The 26,553-nt window shown below is 38.3% G+C and overlaps 1 protein-coding gene across 4 annotated transcripts in view; it reads right to left on the reverse strand.

The window, feature by feature from the left end:
• Window positions 1-26,553, reverse strand: part of gstcd (glutathione S-transferase, C-terminal domain containing) — a 67,669-nt gene that overhangs the window by 12,477 nt on the left and 28,639 nt on the right. For 2 of the 4 annotated variants that reach the window (XM_028458835.1, XM_028458828.1), the window contains 4 exons: window positions 13,167-13,282; window positions 12,877-12,921; window positions 11,645-11,773; window positions 5,974-6,107 (listed from right to left, as the gene is read on the reverse strand). In XM_028458835.1, coding sequence (XP_028314636.1) covers window positions 5,974-6,107; window positions 11,645-11,773; window positions 12,877-12,921; window positions 13,167-13,282 — 424 coding nt within the window. Of the gene's footprint in view, window positions 1-1,738; window positions 2,075-5,102; window positions 5,467-5,973; window positions 6,108-11,644; window positions 11,774-12,876; window positions 12,922-13,166; window positions 13,283-26,553 lie in introns of those variants that run through there. The other 2 variants (XM_028458851.1, XM_028458843.1) reach the window with 2 other exon arrangements.

The raw sequence follows: 26,553 nt of genomic DNA on the forward strand, positions 1-26,553 counted from the left end.
ATTTGCTTGATAAAAATAACCTCACAAAAATAAAACGCATTCAGATTAAATGGCCTTCTTTGGATCAGGGAGCATTCAATGCACTTTGAAATACGTTCTTGCAGGGAATGACAAACTTTTGGAGTGTTTCTTTGTTGGGGTTAAGGGCCAGGTTGGCAATGCCTTAATTGTTTTTTATTCACTTGATAAATAAATAAACAGGAACAAAGAGCAGGGAAAATGCCAATGGCAAATCAGTTCACGGGAAGAAAGGTGTCAGGTTTGACTTGAGGGCAATGATTGAACAGGCAGTTTAGCCTGAGAGCTCATTAAAAAACAAACCGCTTGGAATGTCAACACCAGCAGTAAAACCCACAAAAATACATGGAACCTGACCGGAGGGAAGAAAACACTAAAACAGCTGGATTGACAGAGTCAGGTGTGCATGTCCTACACACATACCTCCCTGTTGTTTATTATGGTCTCAAAGCCACATATTTTATTCGGTTTATAGAAAGTCTGAGGAGCCAGGTTGATATATATATATATATATATATATAAAAACTTAGGAGAAAAAGATTTAAGTAAGAATTTCTAAAAATGTTCACTGCGCTCTGAAAGTTGTTCCCTATGGAGTTTTTGTGAGCTAAGTTCCAAAATATAGTCATGTTTTTATTTGTTCCAGGGTATTTCGAAAAAGTAAAAAAACCAAAAAATGGCTCAACTAAATAGTTAGTGTGACCACTGACATGATTTACTGACATCACACATGCATTTTGCCTTCTACACCTACTTGTCATCTACATTTTTGCTTGGGGTAGAAGACAACATTCTATCACAGGACAAACAGACAACAGGCTGGTGGCCACTAACTGTTAAACACAGGTAATTTTAGCGTTGTAGTTAGCGAGCGGGCTAGTTAGTGAATAAGCAGTTAAACAGAAAGGTTGCTCACTGGATTACTCTAGCATGGCTAACCCACTACACATATGTACTAGCGATCGGTCGATTTTTGCGTGTTTTACGTGTATCGACAACGGCCGATGCGCGCTGCTGCGTTCTCCGATCCACTTTATAAACAAAGCGGCTGCTACAGGATGCTCAGTGTTGTTCAGCATCACCTGTTTTTATTATTTGTTAAATATTTTTTTACTTGGTGTCGTTCTACCTCAAAAAAATCGGCAGTCTGTATCGGTCATCAGCTAAGGCTGATGGGAAAAAAATCGTATCGGCCCTAAAAAACACATGTACACTAGATAGTATAAAATAGCATTTCTCTATGGTAAGCTAGGACAGACTGCAGTAACCTTTAACCTTATCAATAACCTAGTGTGGAAGATGGCAAACCGTTATTTTTAAATATATAGTGCACATATATCGTATTTTTTTAAAAATAAATTAAGCTAATAAATATAATAACATTAAAGTTCTACAGTGATCTAACTGTAGATCACTGCAGCAAAATACATTTAAAACAACTTCAGCCAAACATTACCTTGCTGTGAAAACAATGAAAAGTCATAATCAAATAGAAATATACACAACTCACTTCTAGTGAGTTCCAGCAGCGTGATTCAAGGAGCTTATGGCAAGGACTGCAGACAATCACTGACTACAGGAGAAGAGCCCATGTCTCGGTGAGTGTAGACGCTAGCGTTGGCATGCCAACTGATGCAGCCAGCAGGATCTCCGAGGCCGGAGCGGCACATTCGCACCCGTTCACTGTGTCAGAGCACGACGTGAGCAGAACACTGAAAAAAGTAAACACCAGGAAGGCTGCCGGGCCAGATGGTATTTCAAGCAGAGTGCTGAAGTCCTATGTTGACCTGTTAGCTCCAGTGTTTACTACCATCTTTAACCTCTCCCTGAGTCAGTCTGTGGTCCCTACATGCCTGAAAAAAGCCATTATTGTCCCAGTACCAAAGAATGGCTCTCCAGCTTGCCTTAATGACTATTGCCCAGCAGCACTCACCTCAGAGGTAATGAAGTTCTTTGAGAGACTCATCAGTCTCTGGATCCACTACGGTTTGCATATAGACGGAATAGATCCACAGATGATGCTGTCTCCCAGGTACTACACACCACCCTCACCCATCTGAACAGAAGGAAGGGGAACTATGTGAGACTGTTGTTCATTGATTTAAGTTCAGCTTTCAACACCATAGTCCCTACCAACCTCTATTCCAAACTGATCGACCTCACACTTAACACCTCCCTGTGTGCTTGGATCCTGAACTTCCTAACGAACAGATCCCAGGTCGTTAGAGTGGGAAGACACACCTTCAGCCCCTGCACCCTCAACATCGGTGCGCCACAGGGCTGTGTTCTCAGCCCCCTGCTCTTCACCCTGTATACACATGACTGTGTAGCCACACGCAGCTCCAACATCATTGTAAAATTTGCAGATGATACAGTGGTTGTGGGTCGCATCAGCAACAATGATGAGCAGGCATATACAGGGGAGGTTGGAAACCTGTCACGGTGGTGCCAGGAAAAACAGCCTGCTCCTGAATGTCAGCAAAACCAAAGAGCTGATTGTAGACTGTGGAGAGGACAGCAGAGGGATTACACCCCATTGAGGATTGATGTGATACCGGTGGACAGGGTATCACATCTTAGAGGATTTAACATGGACAACCCACATAGATAGTCAGGTGAAAAGGGCGAGGCAGCGCCTCTATCACCTTAGACAGCTGAGGAAATTCAAGGTCTCTGTGAAGATCCTGAAGAGTTTTTATTCCGGAGTGGTGGAAAGTGTGCTGTCGGGAACAGCACTGTACGTGACCGGAGAGCCCTGCAGAGGGGACTAAAGTCAGCAGAGCGCACCATGGGTACAGCACTCGCCACCCTCCAGGACATCTTCACAAGGAGGAGTACAGCCAGGGCAAAGAGGATCATGAGTGATCCCCACCACCTGGGTAATGGACTGTTTGCATTTCTACCCTCTGGCAGGTGCCTCCAAAACATCAAGAGAAACACAGAAAGACTCAGGAAGAGCTTCTTTCCTCATGCTGTCCGGATTGTTAACTCCACTCTCCTCAGTTAAAAAACATAAAAATAAATAAATCTGTATATTGCACTTTGAAACCTCTGGACACTTAGATTTTTCTATATTTTCTATCCGGTACATTCATTAATCGTTTTTAAACTTTTTAAGCTATTTTACGCTGCTATTTAACTGGACCCTGGTCACTATGACTTTTGCATATTTAACACACTGACACTTGCACTGTCTACAGTATTCAATTCTGTATTCTATGTTTGTGCATTCATATAACTCTTTTTGATTTTTTTGCATTGTGTTATATTTTTCTGCATTGATGTGTATTACTAAATTGAGTGTTTGTTGTTGTTGCATGGCCTTGCGGGACAGTCTTTTACATTTCAATAAACATCTGTATGAGCATGTGACAAATACAAATCTTGAATCTTTTTAAATATGTGGCAAAAACTAAGTTCTTATCCAAGTTGTCCCATGAATTGATTTTCTAAACGTGTGGGCTGGTGCTTTGTTTTTTGGTCAGCAAAACAGTGTTCAATTTATTATTTGACACCAATACGAGAGGAAAAATACCAATCACTCTCTCCTCTTATTATAACAACAATACCTGGCCATACTTTAATGCATTCCCTTTCACAAATACTTTTCTCTGTGCTAGTTCTACTTTGAACTCTAACAGTGGCACTGCCATTTGCAACAAAGGTAATTACAGCTTTTTGTTGAATATGTTGTTGGTGGCAATCTCCAATCCAGTGCAGAGTATGACAGAATATGGCAACAACAGACTTTCTCTGTTGTAAATGTAAAAGATGACATTGCATTTGAAAGGACATAAAAAAGTATAAAACAAAACAAGTGCTAAGGTACTTTGAAACTACTGGTACATACTGCAATTTTATCAAACTGACAACAACACAAACATCAGGTTATATAGTGTACATCTGAACTTGCGTGTGATTAAAGTTCAAAAACATTTTCAGCTATTATTAGCATGTTTGTTTGTTGTTTTTACCCATTTCCATGGTCATTCTTAAGCATATCTATCTATAAAAGCAAGTAATCGCTGTGTGTCTGTCTGTTGCTCAAATAACTGTAGTTCAGGGACAGTTGATGCTGCCAACATGGCTGCAGCTTGGTTCAAAGATGTGCAAAGTCAGATTCATGGGACTGCAATGTTACAGTTTAATGAATAATGAATACAAACCGTTGTTCATCATCAGCCAGAGCCAGTGATAGAGCAAATCTCTGCTCACCATAATCACTCACGTGTGGGCACCACAGCCAATCAATCACTAAAGAGCTGGAGTAGCCACATGCGCGCGCAGACCCGTGTACCGAGACGGACTAAAAGTGCCAATGGAATGTTGTCCACAAAATCACCGCGTTAAAAGCTGGAAATGGACTGATATGTAGATGTACACATTAGTGATAGACCGATACATCCCCCGGCCGATAGTATCGGCCGATTTTTGAGTTTTTTTACATTTATCGGCATCGGCCGATGCGGGCTGCTGCGTTCGCCGATCCGCATTATTTACAGAGAGCAGAAATATGTTTTACTTGTTTTTGTTCTCCATCACCTGTTTTTAATATTTGTTAAATATTTTTTACTTGTTCTTGTTCTACATCACCTGTTTTTAATATTTGTTAAATATTTTTCACTTGTTGTCGTTCTACCTCACCTTTAGTAATTTCCATAAATGTTCGTTTTTTAAAAATTGAGACTCGAACCATTTGTTATCATCATTGTGTAATTTTTATGATGTAAATTGAGAGAGCAAAAGTAGAATCGGGTCCAAATATCGGCTCAAGAGAATCGGCAAAAAAAAAAAAAATACACAAAAAGACAACGGAGATGCACAGACCTACACTAAAAGAGATACAAAAATACACAAAATGGCAACAAAAAGCAATTATACAGAAAATGCACAAAAAGACAACAGAAAGATACAAAAATACACGACTCCAAAAAACATACATTACAGAAAGATACAAAAATACACGACTCCAAAAAACATACATTACAGAAAGATACAAAAATACACGACTCCAAAAAACATACATTACAGAAAAATACACCAAATGACAAAAATATAAAAATGAGTAAAAAAAATATGCCCCTTTATAACACTACAGAGTATGTACACCTCTTTGTACATCCAACCTTCAAACACATACTCATTTGGCCATAATTGACAAATCTACTTAAGCTATCACTATATGAATACATATTTCCAACAGGCACTGCATTAGTAGAGCACAATTTAATCATGTAGCATAGCCACTAAATCACAACTATTTATATCCATAGCCAAACTGCTTCTCTGGTGCACTTTGCTTCTTGTCTCTATTCAAACAGCCCCACATTCAAGCACTTTCCATTAATGGTTGAGTCATCGAGGCCCAACATTTCCTTAAGTGCCACCAACTTCTCCAGTTTAATAGCACTCAGTTGCCACATATACAAATATTGTGTTTTGAAAATCCTGGAAGATAATGGAAATGAGAAAAATGAAATAAAAAGTTGTTTGGAGATAACTGTAAGGTTTTCACTCTCTTGTAACATGAGCAGAAAGAAGACATCTAAAGCAGGGGTGTCAAACTCATTTCAATTCAGGGGATAAAGAGTGGGCCGTAGATTATAGATATGCGCCTTTTCCATGTACTGTATAAATTATAGAAAAATATAAATTTAAAGGAACTGATAATATCCAAGCAATAAGTGACAGATATCTGTCCCTGCAGGATTAAAATTTCGTGGATATTATGACAATTTTTTTTATTTAATTGTATTTAGTTGGTGTATTTGGAGAGGAGAGGTATCTACAGCTGGGTTAGTTGTGGACTTACAGAGTGATTCATGTCATTTTTACTTTCTCCTGCAGCCCGAATTAGATGCTCTAAAATGCCAGATTTGGTCCCCGGGCCTTGAGTTTGACACGTGTGCCCTAGAGTGTGGACAGTGGACTGAGATGGCGTCAGCAGCTACTAACCTTTTGGGAAATGTAAACTTGACCGCATTCTGGATGAAGCCGTAGCAACAAGGACTGATGACGAAAGCTGCTTGTGCCTGGATGCAGTGCTCCATCACCATATCTGTGGCGATGCCACATGCATGGAGTGCAACCTGAAGTAAGGGGAAAAAAACAATAAAACACCTATTTTATTTTTTTTTCAAAGACCTTCGTGTTCAACATGAATTGAGAGCACTTGAGAACATGCACTCGATCCCATTGATTACTTCATAGTTGCTGCTGCTATTAAATACAACTGTGATCTCCTAGGTACAGGCTCACAGAGGTAAAGCAAACAAAATATATTAGTGGTTGAGGAGCAGAGGCACGAATGCATCAAGCTCTCATTGAGTGGGTAAACAGAGCGTGGTGATGAACACCTAGCTATGCATTAGTAATGCTCTGCTTATATATTGGAATACCAGAAAGGGAATAAAACACCTTGAATCACAGCTCGTCTGTCCTCCAACCCACTTACACACCCAATGGTTCTTGCACACCTGCTTTTTGACACCTAGAAACAACAGAGTTGAAACCTAAAGTGCAGCGGTGACATGGATGATTCCCTCTCTACCCTAAAAGCCAAATGGGTTCTCTTTAAGCGGTCTGAGAAAAGTGCACAACCAACAGGCTGATGTGAAAACAGCTACTGAGACACAGTGAAACTAAACCGAGCCAACGAAAATCATTTTTATGTTTACCAATTAGTCTTTGTCGCCAGGCGTCTGCAGGTCTTGCCTTGACAGCAGTGAGAAGGACAAGAGATTCAGGACGAGATTGGCAGTAACTTCTCAAATGAGTAAGGAAAGAGAAGACAGATACAGCTTCAGCTCAGCCAGACACACTTATATATAAAAAAGATACTTTGACAATAATACTATGCTTGGTGGATCCCCCCCATGCATGTGCAAGTTTACCATTTGAAAAGCAGAATGATAAATAAACAATATTGTATCACCATATTTAAATATTTGCTATTTTTTTGCTATTTCATGTTAAAAAAAAAAAAAAGTTTCTTCCTTCTCTCTAAATAAATGAAAATGAAAATGTGAACATGTGAAAAAAAATAAGTAAAATTGATTCACGCTATCAAGGCTGCTACTGAAAAGAATTATCTGCACAGATTGTGTGAAGTTACATCCTCCACATCTAAAGAGAAAGTAATTAACCGACGAGCCTTATCACTCTTATCTGGCAAACCTAATGTAGTCCATTAGTCATGCTGCACTGACTCCTAATTACATTTCACAACCTTTAGCCATGATTTAACACAAATAAAGCGTCATTCAACCAAAACAAATGCACACGGCTCACATTAAAAGCCATCAGGGCGTGTTTCGATAGCCAACGATGTATCTTCAACCACTGACGGGGGGGATGCATTGATGCTTTCTCAGATTTATTTCTTCTTCAAATGAGCTTTGACTAAACATCGCTGTGGCCTTGTCCCGCTAATTAAAAAAGCGTAATTAGAGAGAATGCATGCTAAAGCTAAAGCGATCACACAGATGTAATGTTACACGCACATACTCAGCACTACACCGCTGATAAGGGGAAAATATACGCCTCACGTATAGCTTTTGGACGAGATTCTATAATCATTTATTTTAATAGAAGAGAAGAAGCTGTTTCTGTCGGAATTTTTTTTTTCTATCTTTGTAACTGCATTAAAAAAATAATGAGACTTCATTATTCACCCATATTCATCTAATTATATCCGTCTCCCGGTCTGTGACGGTCTGACACAGAGCTATGTCTCGCTGTGGAGACGATACTTAATGAACAGCATAAGAAGGGAGACACAGGTTTCTTTGGTTGCAGACAGGAAATGTTGAAAGTGTAGTATGAAAGTGAAAAATACTGCAGATGCATTTTATAGGGCCCATGTTTATGCTTAATCAACTTTTCTGTGATTTAAACATCATAAAGTGCTATTAGGGCTTCATACACATGCCCAAAGTGTTTTTTTCACTGATTGCCTCAATCGTTAGTTAGAGGATGATTTGCTCCTTTCTTACTGCAGGACGAGCACAAACACCTCGTGCCGTGATTGACATGTAAACAGACACGCCCACGAAGGTGAGCATGTCAGCATCCTTTGCGCAGTGCTATGTATGTATTTTCTACAGTCTATGTATGTACTGTACCGGTGAACGCCCCGCCCCCACGCTCTGTCTCGTGTTTATAAAGCAGCATGAGCTCCGCTACGGAGTGGGTGGGAGGAGGGCGGGCCGTCCTCTGGCCCTACGTTACCTTGCGGGGAGGAGGAAGTCAGTGTCCCGTCTATAGACACTCATGAATATGCATAAGTAGGCTGCAAATCAGCCTGTTTGTGTAGAGTTGCTCAGAAAGTGACTTTTCAGAGGCTAAAACTCTGGAAAACAGGCGAGTTTGGGAAAATACTATGTTTTTGGGGTTCTTAGAACAAATGGAGATGGGTGAAAAATAGCATGACATAGGACCTTTAAACTTTTTCTCCCCCTTTTTTCCCTCCTTTTTTAGATTTAATAATTTTTTTGCATCAAAAGGCATTTAACAAAATCAGGATGATGTTTCAGTATTATACCTAATAAAGCCACAATTTATAACAATACCAGCAACAGCATTTTTTTGCATGACTAAAGAAGTAACCAGAGGGAATAAACGTGTATTTATTAAGCAATTTATCACCTCCTGTGAAGTCTTTAAGAGCTTCACACTGTGACTGACATTCCCTCATTCATGATAAACCAACGGTGTCGAGGGAAAGATAGCAGCAGTAGAAGCTTTCAATTTGCAGCGAGTCAGAGTTTAGTGTCTTGCTTTAAAACACATCAGCATTCGAACAGGTTAAGCCTGGATTTAAACCACAAATCACTTCACCAGCTGTAAAACTACCTATCTAAAAATATAGCATTTAACACATTTCCTAATCAGCTTTATGGTAGTCAAATTTTCTTTCCATGAAATGTCTTTTTTTTTTTTTTTTTAAATGAAAGCACAATATAAAATAAACTCAAAGCCAACCTGTGTTCATGTTGGGAAAGGTAGAGCAGGGCCACCTCACCTTTAATAAACTGATTTATGGAAAATGATTGAAATGATGGAAGCATGCACAGAAGTAACTAGGTTAAATAGTGAGTATAAAACAGCTCTTTTCAGTAGAATTTTGTGTGTGCAAATGCATTAATTATTTTTGCCATGCACTTATTTTACATGTACAAATTTAACCTTTTGTTTCGTGTCTTAAATCCTCATCTGTTCAAGTATAAAGGTGAAAAAAACACCCACATGAAATATGTGTGTGGTGTTTGTTTGCCAAGTGGAGCATGTCTCAGTGGGGTTATGATGCAAGAGGAAAGACAACTTCCAATTACAGGAGGCTCATATGCTGCAGATACATTTCTATTGTCCCGATTGTAAGTTGAAATAAGGCTGCTGCGTTTTCTTAAACTGGGTTAAAAAACAGCAAAGAGATGAAATAGTGAGAAAGTGAAACATGGTGAGAAAGAGCTTTAGACTGACGCACAGCAGTAGCAGTAACGCAAATTAAGCCTGAGTGATGTCAAAGCTGTTTTTAGTTCAGTTTGAGAAGAAAACGAACAAATGTTTCTGAAACTCCAGAGGTAGAGATTTTCTGTTTCAAATGTCTTTAGTTTCTTTGACAAATCCACAAGTGCATTAAGTTTTACAGTTCAGTGATTACTTTACAAAAGAACATTTCTTCACCGTGACATAACGCTAAATTCGAGTACCTCCGACCTTTCCTGAGTGCACGCTAACGTGATGTTTGAGTGAAGTGCAGGACGCTAAAAGGCTTCTGATAAAAGCTCCACTTCAACAAACGAAAACCCATCACATAAAATACTCGCTCAAATATAATTAAACGGTGGTGTTTTTTTTTATGTTTTAGTGACACGACCAAAGAAAAAAGAAAGAAAGAAAGAAAGAAAGGAAGGAAAGTGCTTCTCTGTGTGTTACTTCATCACCAAAACTTCCAAATGATATGGTTGATGTTAATGTTTTAGATGTAATCATTGCACACTATTGAGTTAAAAAAAAGAAATCTTAAAAAGAAGCCTGATAATTGTGAAGCTAAGGGAACATGAATTTTCTTGAAAAATAAAAAGGGACCACCAACCTCATTCACCTTTCAAACGGTAATGTCTACACATCTCCATCTGCTACCTTGTTCATGGCCACTCAGAGTGGGAGACGGCTTTTACATTTGACAGGCCACACTTCCCTCACAGGGACACGCACACACTGTTAATTATACTAAGAACTCAGAACAAGCTGCTGCTGGACTGTGAAAGGAATCTGAAGTAGCACCAAAATAAACATGACACAGATGCATAGTGACCACCACCACAGTGTAAACCAGGGTTGGGGTCAATTACAATTGTAATTGTGTAACTGATGATTCATTACAATTATGATGTAATTATAACTGTAATTGTAATTGGAAATTTATTTTACTGTTGTAACCATAATTTAATTGTAATTGAGTTCAGGTAATTGACTTTGTAATTTTTAATCAAACGCAAATCTTGGGAACCAACGATCAGTGTTTGGAATAACGGCGTTTAAAATAACGGTGTTTTTTTTTTCAGTAACGGGGTAATCTAACTAATTACTTTTTACGCCGTTATAACGCCGTTAACGTTACTGAACGTTAAATGCGATGCGTTACATGCATTGATTGAATAAACTGTTATCAGAAAGCAACCCAGGCTTCATACGCAGCTGTAGTGAGGAGGTGGGTTAAAAACCGGCGTCATGTTTCATGGTAGCCAATCAGAGCCAGTGTTTGCCAGCACACGCGCCACATACACAACCACTACAGATTTGATGAATTTTATCATTTTTAAAAAATAATTGAAATCTAGGGATATACTGACAGAAAAACAAGGCTCAGACGCCCACAGCAAAAATATTAATACCAATATTTGCATTGAATAGGAAGCCTAACAAGGTAACCAAGAGATAAAAAACAAATTAGATGATAGATGACAATTACATTTTTCAGTTACAATTACATTTTTAATTCCGATTACAGTGACCAGCATTTCTTTCAATTACAATTAAATGACAGTTATTTTGTATCCTCAGAAAGTCAATTACAATTACGTTCTCAATTACTAAATTACAGTTACACCCAAATAAAAAAGATGAGTGAATTTTTTGTGTCAAATTACAATTACAATTATAATTATGGCACAATTGTAATTATTTATTAATTGACAGACTACAAGTAAGATTGACCCTAACCCTGATAGATAATATGATTTAAGACGTGTCAAACTGATCTGTTATCATAAGATATGCTAACAGAAAGCTAACACAACAGGAAGGTTATATTTAATGGGGTTATTTAATCAAGACTCATTAATTGTGACTAATTGTAAATTAACTTTAGTAATTGAGAATGTAATTGCAATTTACTTAAGGGGTAAAAATAATAATTGTCACTTAATTGTATTTGGAAAAAATGCTGGTCACTGTAATCGTAAATAAGTTGCGATTGAACTTGGATAATCGAAGACGTAATTATAATTGAAAAATTGCAATTGACCCCAACCCTGGTGTAAACCCACAACCTGTGAGGCAGCTTTGTTTACATATAGAAACAATCAGGAAGAGCCCTCATTCCATCACCAGCCATACTCACTCCGATGTGAAACGGCCCAGTGAAGTAATCCAGATTGGCTTGAATGAAGCCAATGTTCTTTAGGCCAAGCTGAGCACTGCGTCTCTGAGCCCTGACTAGGGACTCTTCTTTGTTCTCTATAAGGACCACCTGAAACAAAGGCAATGAACATGCTTTAAAGATGTTGTCCACAATAACAATGGAGGAAATGTGTAATACTGTGCGGAGTGTGGGGTCAAAATGTTTCACAATATTTACATTAGAATATATAGTTGGTGAGGGTAGGGAGAAACATGGTCCCTGTATTAAATTAACCCTGTAGTTAAGGCAAGTTTTTTCCAGCTTCGTCTTCTTGCAAAAGTGAAGCCTTTCCTCAGCCGCTCCGACATGGAAAAAACTATTCATGCATTCATCAGCTCACGACTGGATTACTGCAATGCACTGTATTTTGGACTCACTCAGACCTCCATACACAGATTATAGCTTGTGCAAAATGCTGCTGCCCGGCTCCTCACCAAACATGACCATATCACACCTGTCCCTTACTCCCTGCATTGGCTCCCGGTCTTTTTCAGAATCCAGTACAAACTTTTGTTTTTTGTTTCCAGTTCCATCCATGGCCTCGCACCTGCGTGTTTGTGTGGGACTTTGACCCCTCACCAGCCCAGCAGAGCCCTTCGTTCTGCCCAACACAACCTGCTCGAGGTGCCCAGGTCACGTTACAAACAGTGGGGTGATCGTGCTTTTGCTCTGGCTGGTCCAAAACTCTGGAACTCGTTGCCGCTTGAGTTACGTGCCATTAAGCCCTGCCCCTGTTCAAAGCAAAGCTAAAGACTCCCCTGTTTAAAAAGGCGTTTGATACATAGTTCGGTGGCACTTGTTTTAAATGTGATAATGGTCTGTTTGTAACTATATATTATGCTGTTTTTAAATTGTATTTTTTATTGTGTACAGCGCTTTGGTCAACTTTGGTTGTTGTAAAGCGCTTTCGAAATAAAACTTGATTTGACCGTATTTTTCCTTTTATAATCAACCAATCAATCAACCAACCAATCAATACAAAACCAAAAAAAAAAACAACTACATGAAGGAACAGAGCTGTTCCTTCATGTATTCTCAGAGCATCCGCAGACCACAGAGCACAAACCACAGCCACAATATTAAAAAAAACCATGCCCCCTGATACACAGGGTTGTGTAAACCAAACAAAAAATACCAAACACAATAAAACAACACAAGTTACACAACATTACCTGGCAATGTGGAAGTGTATGAGCCAGAACAATCCCAACGTGTCCCTGAAAAACAACACAAAAGGTAAAATGGACAAACGAAGACAGCACACAATGACTAGCGTTTGCAACCTTTACAACAGATTCAGCATTGAGATTGGAACTACATCCATCTTGGGTAAAGTTGGATTAACAGTTTGCTTTTGAGCACATGGCGAGAAATAAAGAAATATTTAAAGATATAAGGACATCTAGCCACTCCCTGATGGAACAATGATCAGCAGAAATGAATGAGTGAGGTTCATGGGTACCGATCCGCTGCAGAAATCCACCACAATGTATCCTGGCCTGGCGAGCTTTGTAACCATGGCGACCAAGTTATTCAGCTGTTGCATCTTCCTGACAGCGCGGACATTTGACATTTTCCCTGGGAAGAAAAAAGAAAGAAAGAAAAAAAGCAGAGGCTGTCATCTTATAATGTTTTTGTTACGTAAAGTGTTTCTTCAGAAAGTTGAAATGAAGACTGAAAACAAAGAAATGAACCAGAAAACAAGCAAAGCTTTCTAAGGCAGGGATTTGGATTAAAAACCTGCAAACATCCACATCTTATTGAATCTATTCAAACAAACACTTTTATTTTGTCTAATGTGTAAATTTTCTACTTTTGGGAGTGTGCAGTGCCATGTTGCAGCCCTGATAATTTACACCCAGTCATATCAGGTAATGGTTATAGTGCAGTGATAAAAAGCACTGCGCCGGCTCATCAGCACAATGCTAACCAACTATCAACAAGGGAGAGCAAACAATCTCCCAGCATCACTAAACGCACGGCTCGGAGCTGAAAACGACTGTCATCTGGCTTGCGGCAGGAAATGTCTGGGGCTGTGGTGGAGTAGTGGTGGGGTGAGCTGGGTTTTTAAGGGCAGAATACATCCCATTAACTCAGACTCAACAGCAGCCTTTTGTATCTTCAGCATCCTTCTGCACCAGCAGTAATCTGATGATGGTGCACAGCAGGCAGACAAACAGAGAGCAAAAATCTTACATTTAAAGCTGTGAAATATTCACACAAATGTAACCCACAAAGGATAATATTCCATTACACTACAGAACACAATGCTTTTTATAAGATAGCGTATGGGCAACAGCAGAGGAAGAGTTCACATCGACAGAAAGGACATTTCACAAAGGCTTTTCCCAGCATCTCCCACTGGTTGTGCCTGATCAGCTGTAAGAGCTCATTTAAGATCAATTTACATAAGGGAAAAAATAGATCCAACTGAGGGGCTCTCATAGTGTGGTTTACAATTCACCTGGAACAAAAACATAAACGCTATACGTCATTAGAAATAGACAAAACATGATGAATGTATTTCCTAAGCAGTTGACACAATCTGTTCTCAAAAAAAAAAAAAAAAACGATTCATAATGAGTACTCCAAATTCAATAGTGAGAATTACACCGCCCCCATGGTCACTGGTGGTACTGCTCTGTTGAACCAGAATGGAGGATCGAACAAAGGGAGAGTACAAACACAGGATTCAGTATAATCCTTTATTTAAATTAGGCAGTGTCTATCCGTACGGTTGCCGTATGAATATACAGACATTCTATTCATACGCAGCGCCCCTCATTGGCCAGTTTAGGTCACGTGATAGGTCAGTCATTGGCCAGTTTAGGTCACGTGACTAAGACTAACCCTAACCCTAACCCTAAACCTAACCCTAACTTTAAGACACTACGTACGTGTACTTCGGTAAACGTACCGATAGCACCGGAGGTTGTCCGTACGGCAACCATACGAATAGACACTTTCTTTAAATGAAAGCATCAATGGGCTGCAAAAGTAGGACAATTAATAGAAAAAACAAAACAAACAATAAACTAGCACTATAATGACAAGAGCTGCTCTTCATAGGGATTAATGACTCAGATTATTAACTGCAGGTATAAACAGGGTTTTTTTTCACAATGATTTTTCAAAACTTTTTAAAATATTTTTAACCAAATTTCCATGACTTATTTCTGAACCGCTAAGATCTATTCAAGACCATTACAGTGCAAAAATGAGTGGGCCTTTCCAGTGTACTAGTGCTTCCCCTTAGCGTGGCTTCCACCATGTTGCTGATGTCAAACGATTTTAGACATAGTTTACATCCAGCACGGCCAGGGTTCTTTACTTTCTTCAGCCATTGTTGATATTTCACATTTGCCAGCCACATCGTAATGAATGCACATTTTCCAGGCATTTCTAAAAGTTTGAAATACTGTACCATTCCGACCACTGATGTGCTCAGGCTTGTCTCAGCAGCGTGCAAACTAACTTATCTGGAGAGTGAATTTGCGTAAATTTGTGAGATCTTGTGATTCCCGTTTACTTTGAGATAACGCTTAAAGGTAGGGTAGGCGATTTTCAAAAGCTAGCAAGATTTTAAATATTTATTTATTTATAATTTACCCCCCTCCCCTCTGTGCTCCATCTCACTCACATGCATGCGCACAGCTGCTGCAGAAGAGGAGCTCAGCTCATCGCTTGTATTGTGTAGACACGTTGTTGTCTCATGTCTCAATCAGCAGTAAGTAAACAATAAACTTATATTTACACTTACTTATATTTATACATGTTAAAAAACATGACCAAAAATTCTGTTTTAACTCTGTCAGCGGTGATGCGCTTTCAGTGTGAGCTCGTGCATGCAAGGAGGGGTCAAGAACGAGCAGGGAGACAGGGAGACGTGATTGGCTTAAAAAAAAAAAAAGTTCGTTTTTTTCCATTGGTCGAGGTTATTACAGATTTACAGCTGCGACAGTGGATGGATTTTCTCAGTTCCTTTTTCAGAGCACATAAGATCTTAATTTCTGTCAGGACATAAAGACAATTTCAACCAAAAACTTAAAAAGTGTATCTGGAGAAAATCGCCTACCCTGGGGTTTAATATATTTTAAACATTAAAATAAAATAGACTATATTTCCAAAACTTTTCCAAAACTGTTAAATTAATCTGTGACTTTTCAAGACTGGAAAATACATTTTTCAAATTTATTTCATGACCGTGGGGACCCTGTATAAACTGTATCTGCAACAGTTGCAAGTTGTTTAATGCAATATGGGGGTTCATCTGTGATGCTATAATAAGAAAACCAATGCAGGTCATTAAAAATTATATAAAATACATTGTCTGCAAAAGTACAAAGAGAAAGCTCATGCAGGCACAGAAATATACGTATGCAAAGTGTATGTAGGAAGCTCCCACCATGTAAGTCAACACTGTCGAATTGTCATGAGGCAATGAATAAAATGTTTCCTTTACCTCTCATCATTTACTCCTGACATGTTTCTTTAAACTGAAATGTGACAGGTGCTAAAACCTTTTGCAGACAACGTTTGGAGGATGACAGTGGCTTTAACAAACAGGTGTGGATGGGACAAAGGGATTTTTCAGCCCTTCAGCTCTGAAATGACATCTCCAAAAGTCAGTGAGGAGGAAACGTGGGGTGGCAGTGCCATTATAAGACACTGAGGATCTATTAGCCTGACTGTCCTCTGCTGTTGAAGGTAGGTCCACCGCTGCTGCTGCTGGCACTGAGCCTGACTTTGTTCTTTTGCCCCTGACACTGCAGAGCAGCCTGCAGCGGTCTTATCGAGCAGGTCCATCACATAGATTAGAATGTAAACACAGTGCTGTGTCACAGGGGGCCTCTGTCAGTGCTCTGCATGATACAGCACTAACTGAGACATGCTGGATTGAGGCAGGCAGCAGGAGGGACAATTTGATTTGGATGAGATTAATCCTGTTTTGACTGCAATATTTGGAACAGCATATATATCCTAAAAGTGTGGTATGACAGAGTTTTAATTGATTTCTAACACTGTTTAATGCTTTCTAATGCCCATTTTAATCATGTAAAGCACATTAGATTGCCTTACGAATGAAATGTACTACAACCTTGCCTTTAAATACTTTACGTTATATGCTTTATAAGCATATACCAATGACTTTGTGATTTTGTCAGACTATAAATCTGCCACACATTCATATCCACTGATGCTTATTTGAGGAGTTACCTACATTTTGATTTCTTCAGCAAAAATGTCAATGAAATAGATCAAATGCAGCTATATTTCAGGGTTCCTAACTTCAGTTAAAGACTTTTCAAGGGCATTTGAAATTACCTTTAAGACTAACTTCACAGTAAAAACAAATGGGGAAAATAATGCCACATCAAATATATAGGGTTAGGGTAAATTTTTTTGTAGTGCAGATGTGCAACTGGCAGCCCCCAAAGTAAACACACAAAATGACAGTAAAATACAAAAAAAACAAAAACACACTAAAATGATCAAAATCACTCTAAACACACAAGATCACTAAAAAATAGCCAGAACACAATGAAACAACAAAAATACAAAAACAAAACCATTAAGAAAAGGCATTAGGAAAAACCTTTGTTGCAATTTTTGTTAAATTTACATTTCCCCATGTTGTTGAAAGTTGCTACAAGCAGGATGCACATCTGTACAGAGTCCTGCTGCAACCACATCAATAGTTTGTTCCGCTGCCGTGATTGCGCGATGTTACGGTAAATTACATATATTTTTAAAAACCAACGTTACCATTTACTGTATTTTGATATGTGAGACGAATCACAATCATAAAATCTTACTTATGTGTTAAAATGTAAGACTTTTGAAACATTGAGGTAAGACATTTTAATAACAATTAAGGCCTTATTTTTAGATTTTTTTTATTATTTAATGCCTTTTTAGACTTTTTAAGGATCCGCAGGAACCTTGTATTTATCAAAACTCCAAAATGTGTTTCATAAAACATGAATGCGGCTTGTAATGTATGATCCATATCTCCAGACATGCTGACCATAGACAATGTCCTGGCCACAGGAATTCATGGACAACTCGGACATTTTCAGGGACAAGATGTCACCTTGAAAAATAAAGTCTCAGCTTTAGAAGAAAACCACTTCCAAGGTTAGTCTGTGTTAATGTGGTTATATCAAACAGTTTTCAAGAGAACACAGTAGCAAAAGAATAAAAACAACACCAACGAATGCTTGTTTTGTGTAACATTGTCGTGTAAGAGCATTTTTTTTCGGATATAAAGGTTATTCTGAGAAACTAAAATATTTACTTACTTTTTAAAGGGCAAGGTTTTCTTTAAATGTCTAAAAATGTGAATCCATAAATCATTAATCTCTCTTTAATGTTTCTTGTGCACTTTTCCTCTTAATACCAACGAAAACACTGCTAAATTAGACTTACTGACACACTACATAAAAGCCTTTTGTATTAAAGAAAAAGGTTCTGAAGCCTGATATTAATAATTCTCTGTAGTTAATGGGGGTTCCTAAAGTATCACTCCAATGCAATAAATACATATTACTGCTGCATATGTTTTATGTTAGACCTCAATTTAATTGCTATAAAGATACATATCAAATCTTTAGACAAAAGAAACTAATGTATTATGGCCCAAACTGATAAAATTGTAGGATGTTAATGTGGGTGTAACGATATAGGCAGGTACAGAAGAAACTATGTACTAGTAATTAATAACCATTACACCCGGCCAGGGTTGGGGTCAATGACATTTTTCAGGTACAATTACGTTTTCAAATACCCATGTTAAATTACAATTATTTCTTATCCTCAGAAAGTCAATTACAATTACGTTCTCAATTATTCAAATAAGCCTGAAATAAATAACCTAATAAAAGTAAACCTTCCTCTTGTGTTAGCATCACCTAAATCAACTGCAAAATACACAAAAAACAAATATCTATCATCTAATTTCTCTCTTATCTCTTCGTTACCTTATTAGGCTTCCTAATCAATGAAAACCTAAGTTTTAATATTTTTGGTATGGGCATTTGAGACTTTTTTGTGTCAGTGTACCCCTCAATTTAAATTTTTTTAATGGTAAAATGTGGGAAAGCTTGATATGAAACATATTTTGATAAGTTAATAAATACATATGTGTGGAACTGTACATAGAACTGTAACATGGTTCCCCAGTTTTGCGTTCTATTATAATTGACATTTTTTTTTATAGAATTATAATGACAATTACAATTATAAAGTCAATTATCAAAACTAAATTACAATTTAGTTACGATTACGACAACAACATATTTTTAAAATTACAATTACAATTAAAACTAGAACTGCAAGCAGTTATGAAAGGGGGCCAAGCCTTCCCACGCGACTCGGCCCCCAGTTTTTACGGAGCCCATTGAAGTACGTCACGAAGGATGACGGGCTTGGGGTGATCTGGCAACGCTGGAGATTGTATGTGCACAGTTTGGTGCAGATGGAGCTTAAACACTAGGAGGAGTTCGAAAAAGTAGGTTTTTGATGTGTAGTGACTTACAAAGAGCAATATGGAGTGGGCGTGGTCCATGTCAGAAGATGTGACTCTATTTAGGAAACACATGGATATAAAGTTTATGAAGATGTGATTTAAAATGTGAAAGTTACAGGCCAAAATGTGTTTGCCCCCTTTATAGCGCCACCTAGTGGCTAACTTTTTGGTATGGCTGGTCTGTGTGCTCGTCTATATGTACCCTGTAAATTTCACAGCCCTCAACATAATACTTCAGCTAAAACAAATATTTGTTGTTTGTGTTGTAATAAGCCACGCCTACTTTGACCAATTACGATTAACTTCAAGATATGGCCTTAGGAGCGACCCAAGGTCATACCCACCAAATTTGTTACAAATCAGTCTTGCATTTTAAGAGACTAGTACAGTGCCCATCAGAAGTATGTATTCATATAGTGGGGCATAAGTAGAGTTGTCAGTTATGGCAAAATGAGTATGTGTTTGAAGGTTGGATGTACAAAGAGGTGTACATACTCTGTACTCTGTATCATTATAAAAACGTACATTTACGGGTGCAAAGTAAAATAATGTGTGCAATTTCCCTGGTTTAATTCTATGAGACATGCGCATGATAAATGTTTGTTGTTTTTTTACTCATCTTTATATTTTTAGTTTGGTGTATTTTTCTGTAATGGATGTGTTTTGGAGTCATTATGTGTATTTTTGTATCTTTTTTTGTGTAGTTTTGTGCATTTCTGTTGTCATTTTGTGTATTTTTTGTATAAATATTTAGTTTTGTGTATTTTTTTGTATAAATATTTAGCTTTGTGTGTTTTTTGTATAAATATTTAGTTTTGTGTATTTTTTTGTATAAATATTTAGCTTTGTGTGTTTTTTGTATAAATATTTAGTTTTGTGTATTTTGAGTCATTTTAATATTTTTGTTGTCGTTTGGTGTGTGTGTGTGTGTGACTCGCTACTCCGTGGCTCACGCACATGCTTTAGCCACGCACATACACAAACATCAGTGACTTACATCAGGCCAAATACGTGAGACTTGAGAGCTTTGCTAGTATATCAGTTTGAGCAGCTGCTAAGACGCTCCTCCCCCCTCTCTGGTCTAAACTATCTTCCTCTCTCTCACTCATGTGTTTGCAGTCCATGTCTGCTTGGTTGTGAGCGCAGCAATTGGATCTGGCCGCACACATGACTCTAGCTGGCCACTGTGAGAAGTTGTGCAGTGAAATAGATATAGATGGTGTGCTAGCGCCCCCTCACACTGAGGTCAAAAGCTGAATAGGTTTCACTTCTGGGCAAATTTGAATGTGTTTTCTAGGTGAAATAAAATTTAAATAAACATTTGAAAATGACCAAATTACTCCCAAAATAACAAATGCCCAAACTCGGGGTATTTGGAAGCCGTCAAACTTTCTTGCTTTTATTAGTAGATACAAATTTCCCATATTTGCAGTACCCCCTTGTGGCCAACATTATTCAAATTTGGCTCATACCTCCACAGTCACATGCCAACCAAGGATCTCAGATTTGGTGTCGTTAGAAACTATTTTGATCGAGATATGCAACAGTTTGCGTTTTTGTAGCTAGCTAGAAAACTTAACTTGTTAATAATTTTGACCGAACAAAATTCTTTACTCATCTTTAGATCTGATCCAACTGAAGACTCTACGTGCAAAGTTTCACGCTATTTGGACAAAACCCCAAGGAGGAGTTCGAAAATTGTTTTGTATGTACAGTATGTCCCCAGGCCCCGCAGGCTTGGCCCCCTAATTACACCATAAGTGTCAATAATTATCAATTATGCGATTACAATTATAATTGACCCCAACCAAGCAACCGGCTAACAATTTTAAATCAGAAATGTTGGTGTTAATTATTACCTATTCCTTGGAGCATCAGAGGAGTTAATAGATTATTTGAGGTACAATAATTTAAAAAGCATAAAACAAGCATAGCATCAAACAAAAACAATCAACCATATCTAACCTGGAATTTTGTTCTGTCTGGGCAAAAGTGAATCATGACTTTTACACGGTTAACTAAGTCTATGAATCCAGGATGGCAAATAATTGGTGCACCCTTAACTGGGTAATGAATGCAGCTATGATTCCTGTTATTCTCGCTGCTGTGAGAGCTTAGTTTCCTGCGTCGCCTGTAAAGCTGTGAAATTCTAGTTTCATCGCAGCTGGAAGTGTTTTTAGTACCAAATCTGTTACAAACTGTTATGAGCACAATAAAAAATTACATTTAAAAAAAGGATCCTGCAGAAAAATAGCAATGTGTGATAAGGCGCTCATAAACAACAAGTCAAACAACCCTCATCACTAGCCGAGTCAAATCCTCAGGAAGATTGTCAAGCAGAGGAGCCCACATTTCATTGAAAAACCTCTCGTTACCCTTCGCAACTGCACCGAGTCATTCATGGGGGAGGACCCTGAATATTTCCCTATACCATGATGTAACAGCAGGTGGTTTATCATTGATCCAGTTAATTGAAATACATTTTCTGGCCAATAATAGCAATTTGTTGCATAGTTTGAACTTTAACACTAGCATGCCCAAGGTTTTCTTACTCCTGTTGCCCTGCCCAGAGGCCGCCAAATGACACTCATTTGCAACTCAGTGGGCCACCTCTCTTATGTAAATACAGCCATTCGATCGGAATGTGCAGCTGGGCAGTGACAAACTTTGGGGGTTGGTGTAAATGATGGCCAGTGTTGCGAAACCAGTTTCTCCCAGGTAGATGTTTGTTAATCCAAATAACATTATATGGAATTATTGGATAAGAATGGCCAAATTAATATGAGCCATGTGTGTTGTGATCAATTAATAAACCACAATAAATAAAATTAGAAAAAGAAAAACAGTAATAACAGTATTCACTATTTACCTTTATTGTTTTTGAAAAGTGCTTATAAATAAAATGTATTGTTGCTATTTATGGTAAAGCGAGATTTCCGAGTGTGAAAAGGACTGTTTGAGTTCTCACTTTAAAAAGGTAAATTCACGAGGTCCACCATTCACTAACCAGGTCCATGATTATTTTATTAAGCTATTATTTTACAAATTTGAAGAAAGTGCACAAGATGCACAAAAATCAATGCTTCAACAGGGAAAAACAATCTCAATCTCTGTTTACACCATCAGTTATGCTGACATTATCCCTCTTAACCTTTGACCCAATGCGGAAGTACAAAGCCGGACAAGTTTGGTATCAAGTTCTGGGTGGCATGTGACCTTAAATCCAAGTATGTGTGCAAAATCATCCCATATCTTGGCAAAGACCCCAGTCGTCCACCTGGGGAGAGATTGTCTGAAAATGTGGTGATGAAGCTTATGGAACCGTTTATGGACAAAGGAAGAACTGTTACAATCGACAATTTTTTCACTTCATTGTCACTAGCACGTCGACTGCACAGCCGGAAGACCACCCTCCTTGGCACAGTCAATAAGATTCGCCGGGAGCTTCCAGATTCAGCTAAAAAGAATTTGGCCCGTGAGGAATTCAGCACACAAGTGTTTTCAACCTCTGGTGCCACACTGACTGTTTATGTGCCCAAACTGCCTCCTCAGTAGCGTGCACAGCGTGGTGGAGACTGAGGCTACTAGGAAAAAAAAGCCGAACACAGTCACCGACTACAACAGCATGAAATGCGGTGTGGACGTCATGGACCACATGGTTCGAAAGTACACTGTGCGTTCAGGAACACGGCGTTGGCCAGTCGCTGTGTTTTACAACATGATTGACATTGCAGCGCTGAACGCACATGTGCTTTATCAGGCATGCACTGGGGTCAAGGAGAGAAGGGTGGACTTCTTGCTGGAGCTTGCAAATGAGCTTGCCCAGTCTCTAATGGCAGCCAAGGAGGTGAATGAGCAAAACCTTCAGCAACAACCACCCACACCCGATGTGGGGAAAAGGGCATTGTGCCAGGTGAAGTGTTGCTGCAGGAAAAACCGTGCCACCAAGCGTTGTATGTATTGTGACAAGTTTGCATGTGGCAAATGCATAAAGGAGGTGTGGCAGTGCCAGAATTGTTCACAAAATCTCTATTAAATAAATTTCACCAAGAATGCAAACAAACTGTTGCCGTCTCACGATTACTACTTACTACTTTCTGTCGCAAAAGTTGAAATATAAGTTGCAACCTCTATGTAGCTGCTGTATGGGAAACACAAAGGAGAATACAAAAGGTCTTTGTGTCCTGAAACCAACCCAGCCACCCCCCCCACCCTAGCTGAGGGGGCCTCAGTAACATAACAATGGTCACAAGCTGAGTTGTTCACACCCGCCATCTGACACCAGCTTGGACTTTAAAGGTATAGGTGTCAAATGACACCACTCTGGTCATGCTAGTGTTAAAGCTGATAGCCGGAGTTTCTGAGAAATATATCTTTATGTATGATTCTTTTGAAATGTGAAAAAAATACCAAACTAGTCTTTTACTATGGTCTACTGCCGGTAGTCATTCATATACATTCATGTATATAAGTCCCGCCTTCGTCCTATAGACCCCTATACAAATGGAAACGATCGCCGTGATTGCCCAGCCAATAGGCTTCGACTTCCTGTTTTTGAGTCTGTCAATCAAAGTGAATGCAGAACTGTGCGTGGAACTTACCTGACCCATAGACCTATATCAATGTGACCTGATGTGACCTTGTTATGTTCCACGATGCGCGTGCAGAAAAGTAGAGGCGTGGCTTCTGGTAGATTGGCAGAGGCAGTGGGAGGAAGTGATGGTGTTTAGGGCGGGACATTGAGACGTTTCTCAGAAACTCCGGATATCAACTTTAACCGGGTTAGAGTCACTTCCCTTGAGGGGGGGCTGAGAATGGTCCATCTTAACTTTTGCATGAAATATGCCACTCAGTTCCTGTGAAATTGTACCCCAAAATCTTTTTATCAATTTACATTTCCAGAAGTAATGACAATATGTTCCAATCTCTCTATGACAGTTGTTACACATTTTATTTAGTATGTAACGAGTTATGTAACATTTTATACTTCATCTATTACATGTAAATACTTCAATGGTCTCCTGCCAGTCATCCTCAATACACTCTGTGTCGAGATCTTTCTCCCGCTTCTGTGTAATGCTGGTAATATCACCTGGACTAAAAAAAATATAGCAATGCACAGGAGGAGGAGATGAAACGAGCGATGCCGCCGGGAAATAAGGAACTTCTGTACATCACTATACATGACTAGATCAGAAAACCATAATGATGTTCTTTGGACTGCAATTGTATTTCTAAGTTCCAAGCAGGCCTTTAAAATGCAAACCTAATCTTTAATTAAATTATATGTAAGATTTCAGAGCAGAAAGCTGCCGTGTGCATGCGGAGCTGCCATCAGAAAAACACTAGAAGGAAAATCGGCAGCCTGTATTTAAAATGCTCTCATACACACTGCAACTATAGACTCATTAACTTCATTAAATCCATTATTCTGTTAGTTATATTTTTGATTAATATGTAGTGAATTGGGATGTTCTGCATCTTATTTTCCCATTCAACATCATGAACTGATATATGCTTAAAATATGAATATAGAGCCAAAATTCTTATATATTTAGGTTAATAATATCTGTTATTACTGCTTACATTTGACAACCTTAAACATTTAAAATAAAAGATAGCTCATATATGATTTTTTCAGGCTTTTGTATACATATTCCTCATTGATAATTAAGGATGGTTGGAGGGAGTGTGTGATAGTGTGTGTGGATTCAGGTCATGTAGTTCTCAGTTGACTGAAACACACTAGTTTACCTATTAGCTGTGCTTTCATCTTCATCACAGTTACTGAGTACGGCATGGGTTTTATTTCAGTTTGACGCTGATAGTCAATGACTTTTAAAGTTCTTATAACAATTGGTAAAGTTAATGAATTACAATTCATAAAACGCATGATATACTTTTTATTCAAATATATAAATATATACAGTGACGTGCAGTCAGGGTAGGCAAGGTAGGCAGTGCCTATCCAAGGGTGAATTGATATTTTGATTATTTGTTTTAATTATGATATAATTATGATATAGTTATTTATTTTTCAATTTCCAATAGCCCACAGTACCTATAAGTTTGAAAGTTTTAGCATTTTGTGCTTTTCATAGCCCAAATGACTAAACATCCCTATTTCCTGGTACGGCAGAAACGCTGCACAGTCTCACTCGCTGTAAGGCAGGAGGAGGACACGCTACTTCCCAAAAGCACATTGCTGCTCTGCCTCTGTTCCCATAGCGTGTTTTTATGTGTTTGTGCATGCGCAGTCAGTTCCCCAAGATGACAACCATTTACGTAAAAAGGCAGCTCTCTATGCTGCCTTTAGACGTAACCGTGCTATGCTAAATGCTATACGTAAGTTCACAGTGCATTAGTGAATTGAACCAACATGGCCTCTGCTACTTTCTCTAGCTAGTGGGCGGGATTATAACACTACAGGAAGGACGACAGCGCTAGAGAAGTTAAAGAAATGTTCTATTGAGGAAAAACGACAGCTTTTAAAAGATAGGAGACCAACACCTGAGCTACCAGACCTTCAGCAAAGGAAAGGTCAGAAAATTGTTGGTACTTTCTACAGTGAATAGTACAAAAGGAAGGATTGGCTTTGTGGATGCGCCTCATTGAACTGGCTGTTCTGAGTTGTTGTTGTCATTTTCTCCATGTTTCTGTGTTTCCAACACAAACAATGGATGCGCTGCCATGTCATGAGATATATCTTGTTGGGAGAGTATGGAGGCTAAATGTGAATATAATTAGATTTTTACATGCATCAGTTTAACTTTAGAGTTCACAACAGCAATAATAATTTATGTTTCTAAATGTGACAAAAATCTCTTAAACACATTTTATGGTCGCTTTTCAGATGCCTGATAAGGAAATGTGATGAATTTGCTAGGAATGTCCCAATACAACTGTTTCATTTCTGATATGATACCAATATTGCATCCTTGCGTAACGGCCGATACCGATATTGATCCGATATCAGCATGAATCATACATTTTTTTTCTTTAATAAAAAACAAAAAAAAATTCTTATTTTGTAGTATGAAATGTTAGAAAAGGCTTGATCAAGTGATGTTACTCAAACAGAAAACAATAGTCAACAACAGTATGTATGAGAAAAAACTCACCCATTTATTGTTAACCAATTGATTACATAAATTTTAACCTTCAACATAATAATATATACAGTATTTTACAATTGAATAAAATAAATAAAAAATGAATTGGGAAAATTTTTTTATAATAAAATAAATTATTGATAAATCCAAAAATTTGAATCCGATATCTGATATTCGTTTTCAGGCTAATATTGGACCAATATACGATA

The sequence above is a fragment of the Gouania willdenowi genome, chromosome 1 (assembly GCF_900634775.1).
Source record: "Gouania willdenowi chromosome 1, fGouWil2.1, whole genome shotgun sequence".
NCBI classification, from domain to species: Eukaryota; Metazoa; Chordata; class Actinopteri; order Blenniiformes; family Gobiesocidae; genus Gouania; species Gouania willdenowi.